The sequence below is a fragment of the Microtus oregoni genome, unplaced genomic scaffold (genome assembly GCF_018167655.1).
Source record: "Microtus oregoni isolate MIOR12 unplaced genomic scaffold, Mior012 000023F_ref0000262, whole genome shotgun sequence".
NCBI classification, from domain to species: Eukaryota; Metazoa; Chordata; class Mammalia; order Rodentia; family Cricetidae; genus Microtus; species Microtus oregoni.
In genome coordinates this window covers 5,227,556-5,251,878 of record NW_024543082.1, presented here as the reverse complement: position 1 = coordinate 5,251,878, position 24,323 = coordinate 5,227,556, and the positions used below count along the sequence as shown (strand labels likewise).

At 43.3% G+C, this 24,323-nt stretch overlaps 1 protein-coding gene across 1 annotated transcript in view; it reads left to right on the top strand.

Moving 5' to 3' along the window:
- The window catches only part of Slc49a4 (solute carrier family 49 member 4), a 71,053-nt gene that overhangs the window by 30,538 nt on the left and 16,192 nt on the right, over window positions 1–24,323 (top strand). The window contains exons 3-7 of the mRNA XM_041673191.1: window positions 7,192–7,457; window positions 9,227–9,356; window positions 12,291–12,399; window positions 17,038–17,105; window positions 18,919–19,046. Coding sequence (XP_041529125.1) covers window positions 7,192–7,457; window positions 9,227–9,356; window positions 12,291–12,399; window positions 17,038–17,105; window positions 18,919–19,046 — 701 coding nt within the window. The remainder of the gene's footprint in view (window positions 1–7,191; window positions 7,458–9,226; window positions 9,357–12,290; window positions 12,400–17,037; window positions 17,106–18,918; window positions 19,047–24,323) is intronic.

Sequence of the window (24,323 nt, the reverse complement as noted above, 5' to 3'; positions counted from 1 at the left end):
AGACTAGATCCGTGTGATCTGAACCTATGACTGCTATGTTAATCATGAATGCGTACTATGGTTGAATGAAGTGATGCCTGTGCTTTGGTGGGTGTGAGCCAGGTGTATCCTGAAGGGCCATTGTGACTGTGTATTGAGACGGTGTATTGACAGGAAGTAGGACCAATGGAAGGCCCAAAACTCTAACAGAGGAAAGAGCGCAAAAGTGCTTCAAGATAGCATTTCATGTAATCAAAGAGTTTCTGTACAGTAAAAGAAATGATCACATGGAGAGAAATGTAATGCTAACTGTATATGCGATAGAGGAGTTGTGTGAGAACTCATAGCACCAGATGCCAACAAACAACCCAGTCAGTTAATGAGCCAAGGAAATGAGCAGACAGTTCTCAAAACAGTGAAATACGAATAGCCAGTAAACGTGGGGAAAACCTTCACTATAACGAGCCATCAGAGATGCAGATTTGAAGCTCCATTGGCATTCCGCCTCACCCCAGTCAGAACAGAAGTAACCGCAAGTTCTGCCCTAGATGCAGACAGAGGGAACTTCACCACTGCTGGTGGGAGTAAAAACTAGTCCAACCACTCTGGGAATCAGTGTGGAAGTTTCTCAGAAAACTGAAAATAGAACTACCACATGACCTAGCTATACCTCCTGCGGTGTTTGCCTTGCAGAGGTGCAGGCACGTGTGTCTGCTGCAGCACCATTCACAAGAGCTGAGTTATGGATCCCACTCCGGGTGTCTTTCAACAGAAGAATGGACAAGTGAGATTTACATCCATAGTCTGATTTTTCCGACATAGAGAATAGCGGAGTAAAGTTGTTTGTCAGAAAATGGATGTAACCATGGTAAACTAATGAAGTCATTCCCAGAAAGACACATGCCATATGTTTTCTCTCATCTGTGGATCCCAGTCGTTATAGAGACACAAAGCCACATGTGTACAGATGACAGGAACCAGAAGTGAAAGTGTCTAGAGAGCAAAGGGGACCGGTGAGACGGGGGAGGGGTAGACGAGAGTAGTGGAGCATGGTGTGTGTGTGTGTGCTAAGTACATTATATACGTGCATGCAAATGGTCTTATGTAACCTTGTATAATATGATGTTTTTAAGGAGGTAGGGCGTAATGGCACGTCCTTAGTTTGTTTGGGGCACATGTTATTCCTCTATGACCCTTTGGATGGTAATCTGAGAATGTTCTTGTAGAAGGAGCAAGACCAGGCCTTCCTGTCTCCAGTGCCTCATGGGTTGACTATTGTCTGTTCTCCCATGCAGGCTTCGTCACTGTTGTCTGCATGAGATGGGGCAGCCACACAGCCGTGTTCAATACAGGGCCTAAAAGATGACATTTGGGAAGTCAGCCCCCAAAACTCTGAAGCAAGTGCCCCCCTTCTTCATATGTAGGCTAGACAAGGTATTTGTTACAGGAAAAGAAAGTGTGATGCAGCTTGCTAATCTGCAAGAGAGAACCCCGGGTTGTTCAGGTAGGGCCTGTGGAATCGCAAGACTCTTTAACAGTGCCCAAAGAGGAGCGCAGGGAGGTCTCAAAATGGGGAGCTGCTGGAAGCTGGAAAAGGAAAAAAAAAAAGATTCTTCCCCCAAAGCAGCCTTGCCACACCTTGGTTTTCCTGAGACCAAAGGTAAGCTTCTGATTTTCCAAAGCGTGCAGTAAAAATAAAGAGGAGGTAATTAATTAAAATAGCAGTAGAAAACTAGTATGAGAGGCATGAATATGTGTGTGCACAAGTACATGTGTGCACATGCGTGAGTGTGTAATGTCGGTGTGCAAGGCAGGTTGAGGAGGCTCTTTCATTGATGGAAATGAGAATGACTGCAGACTCCTCAGCAGAACCCTGTGGAGGGTGTTTTGCAGCACCTCAGGTGGTTCCTTTGCCTTACTGGCTCCAGAGAGGTAATTTGGATAATGGCTAATATTTACTTATGATGACTGCCACCAACAGTATTACTATTAAAAGATAAGTCATCAAAAACTTAATGACATTAGGTAAATGTTTTTATACATCTATCTTAAGATTGATTATGATAATAAAAGTAATGAAATGAGAAAATGCTTTTGAGGTACGAAAAGTCAAAATAATTTACTACATAAAACTTGTATATTCAGTATAATATCTGTGATTGCCCCGCCTAATTGTTGACCAGAAAACAACTGGAAAAAAAAGATAGTCATAACAGCCACCAAAGTGATGTGTGGAGTCTATGGATGAAGTTTTTCTTCTCTGCATTTCTTTCCAATCTTTTCTGCTATGAATGCATATACTTTTAATCAAGAATGTAGTAATAGGAGTGGCGGGGCTGCATCCCCAACACCCCAGCCGCCTGCTCGGCTAGCTTATGCCCGAAATAATTACACGGAAACTGTATTCATTTAATCACTGCTTGGCCCATTCTCTTCTAGGCTAATTCTCACATATTAATTTAGCCCATTTCTAATCATCTGTGTGTAGCACCCCAAGGTGCGCTTACCCGGAAGATTCTAGCCTATGTCCATCCTGGGTCGGAGCTTCATGCTGGGAGCGGGGCATGCCGTCTCTCTCAGGCATCTGCTCCTGAGCGGAGAGCTGTCGCGTCTCTGACCTCACTTCCTCTTCCTCCCAGCATTTTGATCTGTTTACTCCACCTACCTATGTCCTAACCAATAAAATGGGCCAAGGCAGTTCCTTTATTAGCCAATGACCTTCCTCCATCACAAGAAGATGAAATAAAAGTTGGAAGAAAAAGGGTACGAGGCAGTGTGAGGGGATGCAGGCTTCTCTCAGACCAGGACTAAATCCATTTTCCTCCTGTATCTTGCTAAAAGATTGTTGTATTGGGCCTTGTGAAACAGCCTGTTAGAATGATAAAGAGCCTTGTGGAAACTGAAACAGGTCAATGAGTGGTTCGGCAAAGATTATGCAGCTAAGGAAGTCAGGAGAGCTTAGAGGCTGAGTCTTCTCGCTACCATTTCCCTGCCCTTTCTCTTGGTGTTAGAGACGTTCCTATGTAGAGTGTCTTTAGGGCCCAAGCTTTATGTTCTCTTCAGTGACGGCTGCAGCTGCCTTCAGCATTGCGGATACTTGGGGTGTTTGTAATTTAGTCATTAATTGGCCAAGTTGTTTAAAGATTTGGAAGTGTGTTAAGCTTTCATTTGAAAATAGAAGCTCTAACAAAGTGTCCAAGCTTGGGACTTTCTCAGGGCTTCTGTTTTTCCTCACCTAACTTCCCTTTTCCTAGAGTTAGTTCTGAACCGTTCTTGGGCTACAAAGCAGGCGGGCTATTTCTAGCTCTTCTCCTGTTTTCAGTATCCAGTGAGTTTATGTTGATGGGAGGTTAGCAATTGGGAGAATGTTTCTGAATTGTTGGCATATTAAGTCTAATAGGTAAGTAATTTTTTATGAACTCTAAAATATTTCATATTTAAAAATAGAATTTAAGTAAAGAACACTGGCTTACCCCAAGGAAATATCTGCTATGTTTTTAAAAATGTCAGTCTCTGGCATCAGCAGTGCAAGTCATACCCTGGGGGCTGGTAAAGTAGGGCTGTGCTCAGGATGGAAGTACGCTGGGCTCCATGCACCTCTTGGTCTGACATCGCTTTTAGCCATAAAAATTTAAATGATAAAACATATCCTGCATAGGAATCATTTAGAAATCTTAGGTGTTTGTTCCATGATGCCAGAAAGCTAAAGCTAAAGCTAAAGGATGAGATAGCAGAATATCATTAAATGCAAACCGAAACATCAGGTACTTAGAAAACACAGAGTGTAGCTCTTGGGTCTGAACTTGAGCTGTTGGCATTTTTTTTTTGAAAATCTAATAATATTGAATAATATGAAAAGCGGTGCAGCTTTACGTGAGTGCCATTCTGCGTGTCCCCCAGGGCTTGTCCTCTCTGTGTACAGGGCCCTAACTGAAGGCAGAGGTGCCTAGGGCCATCATAGGATTCAGATCCCTCATGGTCAGCGCCTTGCTAGCAAACCTTGACAGTGCACATTCTTGTCGCTGCTTTCCAGGTTTGTGGGTACAGAGGGGCCTCCATCTTATTCTCCTCACTGCTTGCTATGCAAAGCCTAAATTTATCCCATGCTTAAGAAATGAGGTCTCATCCGTTTTCCACTGGCTTACAGTGGTGGGAGAAAAGAGAAGATTGGTGGGAGAAAGGAAGCCAAAGGTTGAGGTTGGTGACAGAGGTAAGGAGGCTGGGAGGAAAAGAGGGAATCCAGCTGTGCTGACAGACCTGCACCAGCACCGGCCCAGAGGACAGACCCAGTCCGGTGTGCTGTTTCTGGGAAGGAAGCTTTACACCCTTTGAATAGCCCAGGGCAGCGCCTAACCATTCCTGCTGTGTCACGTGGCTTACTGGCCAGAAACAAATTTGCCTTATCTTCCGCCCTGTCCCTGCCCAGCGTGCTGTGACAGTACGGCATATTGACCTTTACAATGGCCTTTTCCCCCCTTAGTATGGGGAGTGTGGTGGGGACAGTGCATGTGTGTCATGGCATGGTTATAGAGGTCAGAGGACAGCCTGTGGGAGCCCTGACTCTCTCTCACTTGTGGTTCCCAAGGATTGAACTCTGATGTCAAGCTGGGCAGTAAGCACCTGAAGCCATCTTGCCAGCCCTGATTTTGCTTTTTTGTATTGCTAAATTGAAATGTCTAAAAACTTATTGATCCCATGTATGCATTTGAGTGACTTGAGGATTTTATTATTTTCGGTTTATTTTCTTTATTCGTTTTGAGACGGGGTTTCTGTGTAGCCTTGGTTGCCCTGGAGCTTGTTCAATAGACCAGGCTGGCCTCAGACTCACAGAGATCCGTCTGCCTCCTAAGCACTGGGATCAGAGATGTGCGCCACCATACCCTGCTGACTTGAGGATTTTAAACAGTTTAGTTGCTTGCTAATTGTGCTTAAACAGGTCTACAGTGGAGAAGGTTCCACGTAATAGAATTGCTATGGGTATCTTGGGATCTGCTGACTTTAGAGGAACCAATTCATCACATAAACATTTTGAATTCAATTCTTTACCTAGCAAATTATTTCCCTTACACAAGAGATCTTAACTTTTTTCGTCTTTGAACCTAGGAATATTAATGGCATTTAGAGCCATTTTCCCTCCAGATAATCCACCCAGCATTCATGGGGAGAAGAGCAGACCTGGCTTGCATATTTCATTTCTTAGCTCCCGCATAGGCCCCTGCCTCCTCCTCCGTGCTGGTTTATTATTTCTTTCTGCATTCAGGAAATGTTTTTCTAAATGGCTTGAGATACCAGTTACTAGAAAGTAAAAAGAGAGAAAGAATTGAAATTGCATGCGCTACTTAAAAAGCTCAGGTAGGAGAAGGTCACCTACTGGGCCCCTCCCTCCTCAGCAGAGGCGCCAACCTGCCTTCCTTTCTTGCCCAGACTTCCGTGAACATCTGATCGCTCTGGGATGTGAGCAGAAGTGTTGAGATCAGGAGTGTTGAAGGGGCCAAGGGTTTGGCAGCGAGAGGTAAGAGTGCTAGGTAGCTGATTAGGAAAAATGAACAAGGGAACAGTTGAGGACAGTGAGCCTGTCCTTCACTAACCCGTACAACTGACGTAAGAAGGGAGGGCGTTGAAACTGTGGGGCCATGAGGCCCTGGGTCCAGTCTCACTAGCCGAAGGTTCCAGGAAGTGCACACGGAGTCTAAATCTACCTCTCCTTAAGAAAAAGAAGTGGAGTCTCAGTGCCCAGGGCGATTCAGACATCTAGTTGCTCACATGATCCAGACAGTTATGCAAATTCTTAGTCTCTTTAGTAAAAGAATTCAAGTATGGACTGAAATGGAAAACATTTTATTGTAAATCTCCAGAGCAGGCAGGCTGTAAAACTTCAGCAGTTGCCTGGAGGAGGCGATGGGAAAGAGAAGGGGAAAAGCATTGCCGTTTGTACTGGCATAGAGGTCAGACACAGGGTGGACAGGGAGCCAACTGGTGCTTAGAAAAGAGATGGAAAGGAGAGAGAGCCTCACTCTAATAATTCAGCAAAGCAGGCAGGCTCACCACCTACATGGCTGCGGCCTTCTGAGCTGATGCTCTGGAGCACGAATTCTGGGGAGGAAAAGTTCAGTGTCTCATTAAAGAACAAATGATTCCACCTGTCTCATTAAAGAATGAATGATTCTGCCTGTCTGTCTCTCTAGCACCACCTAAGGTGCATCTCCTGTCCCAGGGCTGGTCTCTAGGTGCATCCACTGTCCTAGGGCTGGTCCCTAGGTGCATCAAGTGAATGAATGAACCAGCCTGATTGGAATGCTGGGTCTCCACCCAGGCTAGAGCATCTTCTCTCTGACATTAGAAGAGTCTTGGTGACTATTTTGTATATGGATAGCATTCAACGCTTGGAATAGAGTGGGCATGAAATATTGAGCTCACCTGAATCATTTCTAAGGACTGTTAATGAGTGGCAGGCAATCTACTAGGAAAAAAACAATGCATTTTTAATCTAATTTTTTACTTGCTTTGTTAGCACCTTGGCAAGTTTCTTCCAAGCCTAGGCTCTCCTATTTTAACAAATTGAAACAATAATGGGTAAATGAACCAGGTGTCTTAGTCAGTGTTCTTCTGCTGTGAAGAGACACCTTGACCATGGCAACTCTTATAAAGGAAAACATTTAGTTGGGGCTGGCTTACAGTTCAGAGATGTAGTCTGTTAACATAGTGGGAAGCATGGTGGCATGCAGGCAGACATGGTATTGGAGAGGAACTGAGAGTTCTACATCTGGATTTGTAGGTAGCAGACAGAGAAAGAGACACTGGGCCTGGCTTGAGCATTTGAAACCCCAGAGCTCATCCCCAGTGACGCACTTCCTCCAACAAGCCCTCACCTACTTCAACAAGGCCTCACCTCCTAATAGTGCTACTCCCTGTTGAACAATCATTCACATCTAAGAAACCGTGGGGGCCATTCCTGTTCAAGCCACCACACCAAGGCTATAGCAGGTTCTTAGTTTAGTATTTGTGAAGTGAGTAAACGCACCTCGGTGCACTTAGTGTCCCTCCCAGAGAGTCACCATGCCATTGAGAGTGGCTCACCTTCTCAGAATGCCATTATTTTACATATACATTTTAATCACCGTGGTTAAACTGCTGTTTGCTTAACAATATCCTTTTGATTTAGAAAATGCTTGTTTCAAATATTGTCCTGCCTTGTAACTTTCCTAATTCCAGATTAATCCACGGAGGACAGATATTAAACGGGCTGGCAGGTCCAACTGTCATGAATGCAGCCCCGTTCCTCTCTACGACATGGTTCTCTGCAGATGAACGAGCCACGGCCACAGCAATTGCATCAATGCTGAGTTACCTCGGTGGAGCATGTGCGTTCCTCGTCGGGCCCCTTGTTGTTCCAGCTCCCAATGGGACATCGCCCCTTCTGGGTGCGGAGAGTAGCCGGGCTCATATCAAAGACCGCATCGAGACTGTGCTGTATGCAGGTACTGTGGAGCCTTTTTCTTCCTGGTGTTCTTTGGTATCCATTCCAGTCTCTGCTATCTAGTTCTGGTGTGCCAGATCATATCACAGACTGTACGTTTATTGTATTATATGGAGATACCAGCTTGAAACAACCCTTCCTAGAAAGTCACTAAATGTAACATGCGCTTGCTACACAGAAAATTCTTTGTTAATTTTATACTTTTAATCTATTTGCAGTAAAGCACTCTATAACATATTCCATAGTCTTCTAGATTTGGCTATGCATGTTAGTCTTATTAATCAGAGACAGCGACCTTTCTAAAGAGTTCTCTCACATCCATTCCCTTGTCTCTAGTCCAGCTCTATACTCCACCCTCATAGCTTTTTTTTATGTCTGCCCCATATGCCTGTTTCTTGCTCCTTATGTTTTTATACACCTTTGCTGTATCTAAGCATAGTGCTCAGCACGGGGAAGTGGTAGGATCAGTGTTGAGACCATTGTAGTACAACTAGGGACATACAAGGTGGAGGAACCAAACTTGTCTGGGTTTAGAGAGAAATTGAGGTGTTAAGGAAAGCTTTACCAAGAACATAATAATGAATTAAATTAAGAATATATGGATAGTGTAATATATTATGATATAATAATTATAATAATTAATATAGTTATCATGTTATATAGATATCATAACTGTTCACCAAATGTTCAAATGGGTGAGGGTGTTTCATGCAGGGGACCCTGAAGGGCAGAGAAGGGATGAGAGTATCTAGGGTGTGGCCCCCCCTATTTTGATATGGTCCCAGTGGTCCCATGAGACTATTTGTGTGTCAGTAGCAAATAGCAGAAAATGAAGTTGATAAAGAAAGATAAGGGACCAGGTTATGCTGAATTTTGCCTTAACTTGCTTGCTAAATATTGGACTCCTCCTGTATGCCTGCCCCTGCCTGGGTACTTGGATGGCCATGCCCGGGCTCTGAAGCTCCAAGGCAGCAGTGCATGCCTGTCTCCATTGAGTGCACAGTGGAGCTCCTTAAAGATTAGCCTCTGACCTAGAACCCGGAGGTGAGGAGGAGCCAGCAAAACCCACTGGGCAAGGGAGATGAGGGGAGAACCAGGGAAGACCCCAGTGAAGGGAGAGAGCCTGGGCAGCCAGACAGATGAAACATAGAGAGTAGTTCAGATCTAGTGAGGCTCCGTAGAGCCAGGGAAGCCAGGCTATGGAAGCTTCCAGAGCAGGCCCCTCCATGGGCCGAGGCCACACTCTGAAGTTCATCCCCAAGTTACACGAGGAGATCTGTATTTCAGGATTTGGCATAGCAGGGACGGAGGAGAAAAGGGAGCATTCCGTTTGCGTTTTCAGTCTCTTGGTTTCTTACTTTTAGATGCCTCTTTGTCCTGTTTAACTTTCCTGCACAGTGTGTGAATTGAATCTGTCTTACCTGCACATCAGAAGCCCTGTCTTCCATGAGACAGAATCCTACCCTCTTTAGTCTCCTCCTGTATCCCTTCTTCCTGAGTACCATGCTTATTAGAGTTGTCTTAGACCTGCTTTGGAATCTCAGCTGCAGGGTTTGGGCCTTTGGATCGCTGGTGTGTACCAGGCACCACTGTGCATCTTTGCTCACAGCATGCCCCCTATTGGTGGCCTGTGGATTTAGGTCTCCACACACCCAGCCTCTGCTCTGGGCTGAGTGGGGTTTTTGCTTGTCTTTGTAGAGCTAGATATTAAAGAAGTAAGTACTGACTTTTGTATCATTGGTTAACACTTCACTTTTATTTTTCTTTCAGAGTTTGGATTTGCCTGTCTAATATTCTCTGCCACCCTCGCCTATTTTCCACCCCGGCCTCCTCTTCCTCCCAGTGTTGCTGCAGCCAGCCAGCGGCTGAGTTATCGGCGCAGCTTTTGTAGGTTACTAAGGTGAGCAGACTGTGGCTGTGGCTGCCGTCAGTGTAACTGTGCGTGCATGTGTGTGTGCCTGTGTGTGTTTGTATGTGATGTGGTTTGTGATTTAGCCTGGTGACCTTCTATACTTCTGGGCTCTCAGGGAGATTCTGTGGGCCTGTCTTGCCCAATACCTCAAACCTACAGGATAATTTCCTCTGGTTTTTCAAAGAACTTCAAAAATCCTTACTTTTTCTTTTGGTTTTTAAAGACATTTTAATCTTAAAAAGCCGGCTCTGAAAACTGTAATTTAATTATCTGGAGGCATCAGACCCATCAGCATTTCCGCTCCAGGGTCCCACCATGCAGTTTGCTGCTTTACCACGCTTTTGCCTGTGTGACCTAATGTGACCTTTGCCCCTTTTGTACGCCAGTGTCATGCTTGGTGACGGTTGCTGATTTTGCATTTTAGAGTCGAACCTGCTCTTGGCAGCACATCAACACTGTTACCCTTCATTTTATTTTCATCCCCCTCCCGTTTCTCGGGTGCCTTTGTGAGTTTCTTCACCTCTTTGCCTTTGTAAATATAATTAATATAATTTATCTTTGTTATCTGTGCTCAGTTTATGTGCTCCATTCTGTTTGACTGGTTTTTGTTGGTTGGTTAGTTGGTTGGTTTTGAGACAGAGTGTCATTTTGATCAGGATGGCCTCAAATTCACTCTGTAGTCAGGACTGACTTTGAACTTCAGATCCTCCTGCCTCCACCTATGTTGTGTCTCCATTTCGTGAGTGCTGGGTTACAGACATGTGCTACAGTGTGTGGGGCTGGGAACTGCAGGCTACACAAGCACTGTGCCAAAGGAACCACATTTTAAGCTTTCGGTTTTAGAACATTATAATATGTACAAAGTGGAATAATATAAACCCCCTCCCCAGAACTCAGACCGGCACAGCCACCTTGTTTATCTCGGCCCCACTCCCTTCACCCAAGGACAGTCAACTTCACCCAGAAATGCTGCAGTATGTGTAGTTTATGTTAAATACACAGACCTTTAAAAAACTGAGATGGGATCTCACTATGTTACCCAAGCTTCCCTCAAATTCTGGAACCGTCTGCATCAGCCCCTGACTGTTTAGAACTCTTGTAATAAGTGTAATGTCATCATACCTTAGGAGGTCCTAGCAATAATTTCCTGACAAGTCAGAGTTTACATTTTCTTTTTTTTAAGTTTTTTTAAATGATTTTTTTAAATGATTATTTAAAAAAATGTATGTGCATTGGTGTTTTGCCTGCAGGTATATCTGTATAAGGTATCAGATTCTCTGGAACTGAAATTACAGACAGTTGTGAGCTGCCATGTGAGTGCTGGGAATTGAACCCAGGTCCTCTGGAAGAGCAGCCTGTGTTCTTAACCACAGAGCCACCTCTCCAAGTCCAAGTGTTTACATTTCCTATTGCCTCATGAGGTTTTCTTTTTAATAGTTGTTTGGTTTTCCGTTTCATATCCGGATTTTAGTCCGCCTTAGTAAATGCTGTTGACAGCGGTATAGGAGGTGTTTTTCCTCGTCTGGGAACAACATCTGGAGACATCCTTGGCCCTTGGTGGGCAGTGCTGTTTCACTGTGTGCAGTGTCTGTGTCCTGGTCTGTGTTTCTCCGTAGTCCTTTGTCATGAGCCAGTGCCACACTCTCAGTTAATCTCACTGTCTCAGGACAGGGGCTTCTCCGTTAATCTTTTTTATTTTTTTAAGGGTGACTTAGCGTTTTAAAGAATTTCATTTTTCATATTTCTTAAGTTTCCAAGAAAAATACAAGTATTATTTTAGCTGTGATCACAGTGAGTTTACAGATCAATGTAGGCTGATAGTGTGGACTGCTCGTCTACTTAAATTGTCTCTGCTCTCTTAATTAGGTTTAAAATTTCACACACTCCCCCACCCCCACCCCCCACCCCCTACCCCGTGTGTGTGTGTGTGTGTGTGTGTGTGTGTGTGTGTGTGTGTGTGTCTGACCTTCCTGGCTTATTCCTAGGTACTGTATGGATTTTTCTTTTATTTTGTTTTGGATGGAATTTTTAAGATGGGATGTATAACCCAGGCTATTCTGGAACTCACTGTGTAACCCAAGCTTGCCCCAAATTCAAACCAATCATCCTGCAAATACAACATATCACATAAAACATAACACAGCAAACACTGGAAATTTAAAAAATATAAGTAAAAAAAAATAAAAAATATAAGTGAAAAGGATACTTTTGGTGTGATTTCTTGGATTTTTGTTTTGTAATTTTCATACTATGTATTGATCACATTCTCCCCTCCTCCGGCTCTCCTCAGATTCTTGCCCCTATTCTTTTCCACCCAGGTTCATATTTTCTCTCTGAAGAAAGCCAAACACAAACAGAAGAAAGTAAATATACAAACAAAATTGCGGAGTCCGTTTTGGATTGGCCAACTGTTTCTGAGCACAGGGCCTGCCCTGGAATGTAATTGATTGGTGCTGACCATTGTCACTCCATGAAAGAAAACCGATTTTCCCTCTCCCAACATCTCTTACAAATGACTTCTTGATTAGGGATGGGACTTTGTGTCCACTCCCCTTCTCCATGTTGGGATTTTGTCTGGTTTGAACCTGTGTAGGTCTTGTGAATGCTGACACGGACTCTGAGTTCATATGTGTGTCTGCCGTGTTATGTCTGGAAAAATGGCGTTCCCCTGGAGTCGTCCGCCAACCCATACACTTACAGTCTTTCCACCTGCTGAGCTGTGAGTGCAGGGCTGTGGTAAAATCATCCCATTTAGGGCTGGGTTCTTATGAAAAATTAGCAGGTTAAAGAATCTTGAGTTTCTTTAAAGATGGACACAAATTTCCTATTTCAATTCTGTGTTACCGTTTCAAAATGACTTAAGAGTTTCATCAATAGTTTAAGTTCTACATTTTAAATTTGTAATAATGTTTTCTTTTGCAGCAATTTGAGGTTTTTGATGATTGCTTTAGCGTATGCGATACCACTTGGTGTGTTTGCTGGCTGGTCTGGAGTTCTGGACTTAATTTTAACACCAGTGCATGTCAGCCAAGTGAGTACTTGTGTCTGTATATGTTGTAGGAATTTTTGTTCATTTAGCATAAATAATTGTGATATGTTTTTGGTTTTAGCTTCAAGGGTAGGTAAAATGTTGCCTCAATCATTACTACAAATAAGATTCCTATGGGACAGGTGAAAACTCGATTTTTAATATCAGCTGTGAATTCCCATTTCTTGGACTGCTATTAATACTGAGAAATAGAAGAGGAAAACTTCTTAGTTTGGTTAACCTCATCATTTACCCTTGTTTCATACATGGTGAGGTAAGTTCTAAGGACTTTCTCTTGTCTCACAATTAGGACATCTCCTTCTATACACATGACCATGGCTGGCAAGATGGCTATGGGTGAAAGCACTTGGGGCTACACATGATGACCCACATCAGAGCCCACATAACAGAAGACAGCAGAAGGAGAGATCTGATTCCCACAGCTATCCTCTGACCTACATGGCGCATGCATACACATAACACCATACAGAGATACACACACTTGTACACACATATGTACATACACACTCCCACAGCTATCCTCTGACCTACATGGCGCATGCATACACATACACCATACAGAGATGCACACACTTGTACACACATATGTACATACACACTCCCACTCCTACAGTTGTTCTCTGACCTACATGGCTCATACATACACATACACCATACAGAGATGTACACACTTGTATACACACATGTACACACACACCACACACTCCCACAAGTTGTCCTCTGATCTACACATCGGATGCATACACATACACAGGTGTACACACACGTGCTTGAGAGTGCACACACACATACTCCCACAAGTTGTCATCTGATCTGCATTTATGCATGCACATACATACACAGATTCATGCATGTGCACATGTAAATGTAAAAAAACAAAAACAAGGAAACCAAACCCTTTTACCATGCTCGGTATCTTTACCTCATTCTTTCTGATTCCAGAAGGTATGGTAGGAGGCAGAGTGAAGTTTAGCAAGGCAGACAGAAAAAAATCCAACATGCTGGTATGCTGTTATTGCTCTATGAATGAACAGTTTGGCCATCTGCTTTTAATGAACATTTATATTGTTTCCAATTTTTTGCTGTCACAGGAGGGCTGTGTGACCATTCTCATGCATGGCTCTTTCTATTCCTCCTGTACAGTTCTTTTGGTTGTATGTCTAGGAATGGAACTGGTTTTTCATGTATGCTTCCTTTGACAGGCAATGTACAACCTGTCTGAGGCAGCTGTATCCTTTTACAGTCTTCCCAGTAGTACCTGGTGTTTGTCCTGTTCAGTCAATAGAACACTTGTGTATGCAGCAATGTTAGCGGCCTTTTTCATATATGGGATAATGGCTGTGTTGTATGCATGTCTCTGTACACTCATATGGCAGAGGATGAGGCAGCCCCTTCTACTTTTTTTTTTTTCAAAGACAGGGTTTCTCTATGTAACAGCTCTGGCCATCCTGGAACTCACTCTGTACACCAGGCTAGCTTTGAACTCACAGATATCCACTTGCCTCTCCTCCCGGGTGCTGGGATTAAAGACATGCACCACCACTGCCCAGCTAAGCCCTTCCACTTTTATAAAGAAAGCTAATCCAATTTTCATAAGGGCAGATCTCCAATGACTTTGTCTTTGAAAGGCTGAAGAGATAGCTCCACAGTTAAGAGCACTAGCTGCTCTTCCAGAGGTCCTGAGTTCAATTCCTAGCAACCATCTATAAATGAGATCTGGTGCCCTCTTCAATCCAATGTGTTCCTTTCTGTTATGCAAGCATACATACAAATCGAGTATTCATATCTATAAAATACATAAATAAATCTTTTTTAAAAAATAAAGAGACCACTCCTGTTTCCTGATCCATGTTTTGGATGGCAGGTATTCAGAGTGTGTTCAGTTCCAATAAGAGAAAGTGCAAGTCTATTTAAATGATGCTGATTTTTGTGTATCTGTGCCTTGTGTTACAAACCCTGAGAAGCCCTTCCAGGTATCTGTCTATGTATAAACTCTGAGAAATAGTGTCCATGATCACACCAAGTATTAAAGCATAGTTTAAAATTAAATGAGAACAATAAGATTAAGTAAAGAAAGGTATTGGGTAGAATTTTATTAAATAAAGTGAATACCATTAGCAAAGGGAAAAGACCATCGCTGGTTTGAAAAGACCAGCATCAATACAGCTAGACACACAGTGCCACTCTCCCAGGGCGGATGAGAATGTGTGGTGCTGTGCTAGAGAGTGGATGGCTCAGTGGGTAGAGGGCTTGTCACGCAAGCATGAGGACCTGAGATTAGGTCATCAGAACCCACAGAAACCAATGGCAGAGGCATGCATCTGCAGTCCTGGTGCTCCTGCAGTGAGAAGAGAGAGAGGGGATCAGTTGAAGCTTGAAGGCCGTCTTAGCTTTCTCAAACAAAGTAAAAGGCAAGGTGGGACTAACACAACTTGTCCTTTTGGTTTTTTTTTTTACAAGTTGTCCATTACAGTGCAGCATGACATGAACATACCTGCATTGATGGCATGTGATCATGTGCGTGTTCATGTGTGCGCGCACACACACACTACACAGATTTTTCAAAAAGAGGAAGTAATGTGCAGAGTCCTAGGTGTTAAGTGAGCATTGAGTGACAGATAGCTGATGCCCAAAGTGGGAGGATAGCCCTGCATTACTGAGTCTTCTTGTCCCCAATGCCAGTGTTGTGGAAAACTAGAGATCATATAAGTGTCAGGATGCTTCCTTGTCCAGAGAGCCTTTGTGTGCTTCTTGTAGAAAATACGACCAGACTCACTGAATTAGAGTAGGCTAGGTTACTATGGGAAGTCCACTTTCCCCGTTCTGAGGACTGCAGGAGAAATTTCTTGTCCACAGCAGTGCAGGACAGCATGTAAATGGCCCTGGACACTTGGCCACAGCATGGCAACTCCTTTTCTTCATGCTGTTCTAGAGACTTGCACTGCTTTTGCTTTGTACAGATTCTGTCCCCTAGACCTTGACATTGCAAACATAGATGTACAGATCTGAGGGCAGGAGGTGGAAAAAGAGAGGAGCTGTCTTCAGGTCCTCACCTCCACGAATGGAACTTCATGATCACACATAGCAAATGGGAGTGGGTGTGTAGTCTGCCAGAGTGCACAGGTGGAAGGAGGGGACATTTGGCCGTCAGTCCTCATCACAGTAAAAAAATGTGACTCCAAAAAAATAAAAAAGGTAATAAAAAATAGACATTAACTTGAGTGATTTTTAAGTGCCAGGTGGTTGGACTTTGTGTGTAGCTTCTAGAAAAGCCAGAAACTCTTTCTGAGCAGAAGAATGACTGGAAGTATACAAGTGTACAAAACAGATTTCTAGGGGCCACTTCAGAAGTGACTGGGAAGTGGGGAAGAACTAAGACAGGAGAAGCATCCTGAGATGGGAGTAGCCACTAGCGCTCAGTGACTCTGGGCTGTGTGTGTCTGCTGAGCTAAGTCCTGGGCACAGACAGTTCCGCTCATCGTTTTGTAGGTAAGCGGTGTAAGTGACCAGGGTCACTGAGCTCGTCTGTAGCGGGGATAGAAACATTTTCCAAGTTCAGCTTTTCTCTTTCTATCTACGTGTGTTCATGAGACTTCGAAGTGACAGGACGCCGACAGAGCAACTTAACAGGAGGAAGGCACTACTGCGGCTAACGGTTTTAGAGATTCTAGTCTGTGTTGCCTTGGCCCATTGCTATGGGGCTGAGAGGCAGAACAGCATGGTGGGGGAACAGGAGCAGTCCACCTTCCCATTGAGGGGTCCGGGACAAGATACAGTCCCTAGCGAAGTGTCCCCAAGTAGCCTCCCTCCTTCAGGTAGGCCCTACCTCCTGAAGCTTCTGTAGTGCCACCAAGTACTGGCACTCTCTCAAGTAGTGCCACCAGCTGGGGGCTAAGCAGAGTCACCTGAGGCCTAGGTATGCATATCTTATCTAAACTATGATACCAACCTTTCCCCTCCTTTCCCCTTCCCTCCTCTCCATCCCTCATCACTGGGTGTAGTCTTAGGTGTGGCCAAATGTCTTAGCAACAAATAATTTTCTAGGAATTTTATATATGATGATTAGATTTAAACTTCTTGAGGTCAGAGACTGTAAAACATTTCTTAGTCAGAGTTCTTAGTACTAGACAGCACTAGACAATGCTAGTGTATAGCACGTGCCCAAAAATATTTAGTGGGATTATTTTGTTGATTTAAACATTTCAATAAAAATTAATGGAGGCGGGGGCTGGAGAGATGGCTCAGAGGTTAAGAGCATTGTCTGCTCTTCCAAAGGTCCTGAGTTCAATTCCCAGCAACCACATGGTGGCTCATAACCATCTGTAATGGGGTCTGGTGCCCTCTTCTGGCCTGCAGGCATACACACAGAATATTTTATACATAATAAATAAATAAATAAATAAATAAGTATTTTTAAAAAAAGAATCTCAAAAAAAAATTAATGGAGGTTATAATTATGAAGATAAATTTGTATTTATTTAGACATATCTCCTTTTGTTTTATCCATTTTCTTAAATAATTTTCCTAGATTTGTTGCCATTTAGCTATTAATATTGATTATAGAGGATTTCATTTATGCCAGTCTAATTTGCATTAATGTGTCTGCTGCTTCTTTAACAGGTAGATGCTGGCTGGATTGGATTTTGGTCTATAGTTGGAGGCTGTGTTGTTGGGATAGCTATGGCAAGGTGAGAATATTTCATATCAAAACTTTTAAGTGTAGCAGAAGAGAAATAGGTTCCCCAATATTTTATATTAAACTTGTAAGTGGTAGGGGGTGAGTCAGAAGAGAAGTGGGTCCCAATGTGAACATTTAGAAAAGAGCAGAAGAAAAAGCCAGAAAGAGACACTTGTTCAGGCCACCAGGGATGTTCATGTAGCAGAAGGGATTCCGGCCACAAGAAGCCTGCTTGGGAGTCGTCCTTCCCAAAATGGTTTCTGAAGACCACAGATGTTGCCATTGTAATTAAGCTCCTTCTCTTTGCTATAGTTGAGAGCAACGTCATCAAATAGGCCCACCCCCAAAAGTGATAGAATTTTTAACCAATAGTAAAGCAGTAGTTAGCAAGAAGCCACACACCAGAGCATCTCTGGGCTCCTGGAACGGCAGACCCCCTGCCCTGTGTCCCACCTGGATGGAAGGGTCTGCAGAGTCTCCAGTGTCCTCAAACTCTCTTTTTTTCCAGCCCATTATGACAACAGCTTTTAGGGTGTGTTAGAAGAAGAAAGAGGGTTCTTATTTATTCTAAAAACAGAAATCTTAGAAAAACGAATGTCACTCCTTCCTGTGACGTGGAAAGAAGGAGAGCCATTTACCCTCCAGGTCATTGCATCATAGCCACCAACCAATCACTTCACCAGGAAGGAAAGAATCTCATTACATATTTGAAGAGATCAAGAAGATATACAAATCTCCTCAATGTCTAAAACCTTAAACATGATTGACACAGGATAATACATGTAGACCTTGCAGTTTTTACATAGTGTTTCTGGGATGATGTAGGAATAAATTGAATTTATAACTTCTAGGTCACTTTATTTGTTTTGTTTGTTTATTTGTTTGATGTTTGAAAAGCATAGATGAATAAAATCCAAAAGCTAAAGGTTTAGGCTAGGAATTCCCTTGACTGATTATAAGACACATTGTCCTGACAAGAATCATACACAGTTTTTCTATAATAAATGATAATCAGTGAACTTAGAATTCAGACCAAGCACCTGGAATCTCCCTGAGGACACATCTTCTTGAGGACATCTTTATTAGGCCGCCAGATCATTCCAGAGTTGTAGAAATTTCTCCTGTGAAGAGGGCAACCCTGGCTCTAACCAAGCAGCACATTTTCCCACCACTAGGTGGCGGCAGCTCTCACAGCCTAAAGTCACTTTTCCAGAAAGTAAACAGGAGCTCCCACATCGTATCAAATAAATGCAGAAGGAAAAAAAAAGGTAGTATTGAAGTATTGCAAAGAATGGATAAGTGGAAGAGTAAACAGTAATGAGTGTGTGAGAGTCTGGGTATTGCCAGCAGAAAGGCAACTCTAAGCAAGTACTAAAGCTAAACCTTGCTGTGGGAACCAACCTTACCATGAATAAGAACAGAAAACAGCATCCAGTTGGAAATGAGGAAAGGAGAGCAGAGCAGGGCCATGTCATGTGACTGCAGCATCCCCTGAGGCATTTGTGTGTATTCTTAGAGTGTGGTACATCAATGTCAGTTCTAAAACTGGGCTAAAGTATACTCATTATAGAGTGTTTAAAAAGTATACAAATAGAAGTCAGTTTAAAAGTTCAAAGTCTATTCTGTGAACTGTATATTTGTAAGAGGAAAATAAGTTATTATAAGTAACATCCTCAAGACAAGGAAAGAAGTAAATATATATTTATAACTGGCTTTTAAAACTATGCAGAGAAAACTCAAGTAATAGTTGCTTAAAGAATGTTGTTAATTTAAACGATACTGAAAAGCCTAGCTAGGATTAATGTTCTATTGTTTCTTTTCAGGTTTGCAGACTTCATCCGGGGTATGCTGAAGCTAATTCTCCTCCTCTTGTTTTCTGGGGCTACCCTGTCTTCCACATGGTTCACCCTGACCTGTCTCAACAGCATCACCCACTTGCCTTTGACGACAGGTGAGTGCAGGTTATTTTTGAGCTTGGAACCAATATTTTAGGTTCACAATAATATGCATGCTCTGGCAGTAGGACCTTGTTCAGTATATAAAGAGGCAGGCGTTGGCAATGGTTCCCTGTTGACTGAGGTTTCTGTCCCACCGGGCCCCACATCCATTTAGTCCCAAATAAATCACACAGAGGTCTACATTAACTACAAACTGACTGGGTTATTAGCTCAGGCTTCTTATTAACTCTTATAACGTATATTAGCCCATAATTGTTGTCTGTGTTAGCCACGTGGCTTGGTGCCTTTTTCAGCAAGGCAGTCACATCTTGCTTGCTGTGAGTCTGGCCTTTTCTGTGTCTGAGTAAGGACTGCAGACTGAATCTTTTCTCTTCCCAGAATTCTTCTGTTCTTATTGCTCCACCTCTGCTTCCTGCCTGGTTATCCTACCTATATTTGCTGCCTGGCTGTTGGCCAATCAGCATTTATTTAAAATATAAGTGACAGGGTACAGACCATTGTCCCACAGCAGCCCCCCTGGTAAAATGCCTATGGGTAAGCACCAGGACCTGAAATCAGATTTCCATAACCTACATAAAATGGTGAGAGCAAGGGGCTAGAGTCACGACTCAGCTCTCACAGAAGATTTGTGTTCACTTCCTGACAGTCATGGTATATGGCTCACAACCACTGTAACCCAGCTTCCAAGGATCCAACACTCCTAGCCTCCAAGGGCACGTGCACACAGCCATGCCTGTACACACAATTTAGTTTTTTACCTTTGTTGAAAGCTGGGGGCTCAGATACAGGCAGATCCATGTAGCTTATTGACTATCCAGCCTGTCCCAACAAAGGGGCTTCAGGGTCAGTGACAGACCCTGTGCTAGAAAATAAGGTGTAAAGGTGTCAAGGAAAGACCACCAAAATCAACGTCAGGGCTCCACATGCTTATGTACTTGTGTACACATGCAACTGCACACATGTGTGCATGCCACACACATAGATATAGGAACGAAGAGCCTGCCCTTGTCCCATCATCATACTGTCATCCCAGATAGAAAGAATCCAAGGAATAGTTGAATATCTTGCATAGGGAAGTGTCCTCTTTACATTATCTCATATAGTGTGAAAATGCTTTCCTGTGAAATTCACACCAGAGCAAAACATATTTTATCCTATTTATAATTGTTACTAAACAGTATAATAAAAGCAAGGCATGATTATATCTAAACTATACTTCAGTACAATTCTCTATATGGCGTTATCATATCATCTGTTCAGTAGCTTTTTGAAGCTACTGAAACCAGCTTATTTAGTTTGTGTAATTGGCCAGAAATATTTGTAGTTGCTGTTATTTTTGTTGTTATTACTAATATAAGTTCCGAGTTTTTCTGTTGTTGCTCTAGTAAGTTGCATAAATGTAGTGGCTCAGCAGCAGCCCAAAGTACTGTCTTACATCCCCAGAGAACGGAAAGCCCCTGCAGTAGGGTCTGGGCTAAGAGCATCAGGGAGACTCAGGAAGAATGTCTTTCCCCACCTCCGAGGCCAAAGCTTCCTAGCATGCTACAGCTTCTTGACTTTGTTCACAGCTGTGTCTCTGCCCTCCTGCTCCCCATCAGGGATCCACATCTCATGTTGGGCCGACGCCGACAATCCAGGATAATCTCCCAATTTCAGACTCCATTTATGAGCAACCTTAATTCTTTCTCGGCTTTATTCCTCATTGCCCTGTAAGGTAGCACATCAATAAATTTCAGAGACTGAAACGTCAGTCTTCAGGAATAAGAGGAATCCTCCTGCCGGCCCCAGGGTCTTGTCCAGGTTCCTAATGATGACTTACTGAGGAAGGCAAGGGATCGTGATGGCTTCTTCCTCTATTCTATTAAGTTGCTTAAGATGCAGGTTTCATACTCATCTTACCAGTAATTTTTAGCCTCCATGGCTTAGGTGCTCAATTACGGGATTATCTGTTGTGCAGTACCTTGAGGGATTAATGTCAGACCAGCGTTTGATGAGCAGGAGTGAAGAAGATCTGAAGGCATCAGGGGGACCGCTTGCCCAGCACCAGTGGTTCCTTTTCCCAGAAATCCACAGGGGCCTCGCTGGGCCTTGACGTCTGCTGGACTCCACTGGAGCTTCCAGTGCAGGGAGGGACATTCCCACTGTCACTAGACTAGGTGCATTCTTATGATGTCGTAGCTTTGAGAAGTTAGTTTTTCAGCAGTTGGTGCAGTAGTCAGCAAATGTTCACAGAACTGATTTGGAACTGGAAATGATGGTGGCAATATTCAGTGCGGTTGGAAACTTGGACCTTGGGGCTCGCTCGCTCTTTCTTTCTCTTTCTTTCTTCCTGCCTTCCTTCCTTTCTTTCTTTCTTTCTCTCTTTCTTTCTTTCTTTCCTTTTCAAGACAGAGTTTCTCTGTAAAACAGTCCTGACTGTCCTGGAACTCACTTTGTAGACCAGTCTGGCCTCAAATTCACAGAGAACCACCTGACTCTGCCTCCTAAGTTCTAAGATTAAAGTCATGTGCCACCACTGCCCTGCCTGGAAATTGGAGCCCTCCAGTTGCCCATCAGATGCACACACACGGTAGCAATGGTGGACGTTCTTTTGACTGTGGATACTACTCTTTAAGTGGCTACTAAGTTGTCAGGATGTATACGCTGAACTGTTTGCTCCTAAGTGTGTGAGCAATGTAATTGTTAGGTATTTGTTTTGGCCTTAGAAGCACCATTAAAAGTTGATACCATACTAAGTGAGCATTAGGAACAGAGGCAATAGGCTTGCCACATGGCTCCATGGGAAACATGCTTGCTGCTTATCCTCACAACCTGAGTTCAAGCTCCAGGACCCACATGGAGAAGCAGAGAGTTGTCTCTATACATGCGAACCCACACTTACATACCTTTTTTAAATAAGTAAATAAAATCTAATTTTTACATACATATACATTAACTAAATAAATGTAATTTTTAGATTAAAAAAAGTTTTTTTTCCTAAGAGGGAAAATGCGGGGAAGTTTTAGCTCCTGCTGTCTTCCTTCAGCCCTTTCGAGCTATGAAGCCCAGTTGTCGAGCATAATAATTGGACAGTGACTAAAATTCTGTGACTGTTTACATACCTGTGTTCCTGTGCAGGGTTTCAAACGATTAGACAAGCATTCCCAGTCAGATTTCTTTTTAAACTTATTTAATTGTATGTGTATGGCTGTTTTGCTTGCTGTGTGTCTGTGCACCACATGTATGCAGTGCCCATGGAGGCCAGAAGACGGCATCAGATTCCCTGGAAGTAGAGTTACAGGCAGTTGTGACTGCCATTTGGTGCTGGGAATCAAACCCACATCCTCTGGAAGAGCAGCCTGTGCTCTTAAGTACTGAGCCATCTCTTCAGCCCATTGGGCCAGATTTTTTTTTTTTTTACTTCATTCTGGTATAGTTTGGCAATTGGGTGTCACTCTGGTGAGACCATTTTAGTTTACAGCTCCTTTCATCCATGGGATTGCATATAGATTTTTTTTCTCGATCCCATGTAGAAGTCAGTGTCTGTGAGACTTAAATGAGTGCTTGGTGACAGCTGTTGGTTATTGTAAGACAGTCCAGCTGTCGGGTTCAAGTGCTGCTTCATCTCTGAGTGGAAGCTTTAGCAGGGACTTTAATGTTTACACCTGTTTTTGTCTGGATCTGTATAGCGAGCTTATCTGTCCTTTATAGTTAGGGGCAGAGTATATTTGAAACTGTGTATCTTCTTAATCTTCCACTTATATGATTGGCTTGATCAAGACCACATTTTCCAGTCTCTGGTTGGAAAGAGTTCTGCTGGGCAGGAAGTGAAGCAGACTTCTAGACTAAATCAGGGCCGGATTGAAGGGTTGAGTTTGATATACCCATCTTAACAACCAAAAAAATATCCACTGTACTTATGCCATGATATTTATTTAAATTTTACTGTTGTTTTCCATTGCAAGTCAGTTTCCAGTGTCTTTCCCGTCTTAGCGCCGGGTCAGGAACTAGCTTGTGCCGACTCTGCTCTCCATTGCCACGGCCTCTCCTTTCATACTGAGTAGCTTGGCCTTCTCTGAGTGAATCCTGCCCTCCTTACCAGGAGGATAATCTGCAGCATGGATTTGTGTTTCATAAATTCTGTCTCCAGCCTTGCACCTGGGAAGGGAGATGGGGAGGGACTGTTGCCTCCTCCAGAGCCTCAGTAGGCAGAACTTCCTGCCTTCAGGACCCAGCAACCCCTGTCACTCTGTCGTTCAACCCAAGCTGCAGGGAAGGCAAAAGGGCACATTGTAATGGAACAATGGGGAATTGTAATAAATCTATCACAGATACTCCCTCTGCCTTTGTAAAAATCTGACCTAATTCTTTTCAAGTGAAAAAGGTTCCATGAAGGGGAATTTACTACAGAATCTAATTATGGACAGATCTAGACATTGAGATCAATATTTAAAGTCAGTAGTGGCAAATTCGTGTTTCTTTTTGGTTGTCATCCTTGGTTAGGAAATGTGTGGTTCTCTTCCGGGTCTCTACGTCAGGAGAATCTCCGTGAGAAGTATGCGAAGCAGCCATGCCACAAAGCAGTGCTGTGGTCAAAACGGGCAGCATCTGTAGCATTTGTCCCCTAAGACTGTTAGTTCAGCTTCTCAGCCGTCTTTGTGTGCATGCATCCGCTGCTCCAGTAGCGACTGGATAGCTTGTTTCCCAGAGCATCCTCATCACTAAACAGTGGCTACTGTATACGCATAACTGGACATAATAAGCTAAGAGCTAGTTAAGTTTTTTCTCACTGCTGTCTTATGACAACCCCTATTAGTCTTTGTGTAGTCCGCCCATCTCTGCAGAAGAGAAACTGGGTCATGGCATTGTCTCTGAAGGCACAAGGGGTTGATATATGCACTTGCTTACACACATCCTTTTGGAGGCTGTCGGCAGTATGCATTTTTTTCCTCTTAGGAAAACTTAATCTTTAAAACTTCCATTATTAATTAACTGAAGTATTTACAATGGAACAAATAAATAACTTCATGACTAGATAACGTGAGCTTCAAAATCTCGAGGCTTTTGCTATAAACAGAGCGCTGCGAGCACATTATTCACCTGACCTGAGAATGGGATGTCTAGCCCCGTTAGATACAACGCACACAGTCATTTTTTACTGATCAGATGAATGCTCGGAAAATGGCATTTTGAAAAATGTTCGCACTTTTGCGTTGAGTTTGCTGAAACAATACAATCTGACTGTTTGACAGAAGTTGCCTTGGGAGCCATTATTCATCTGATTTCATCTC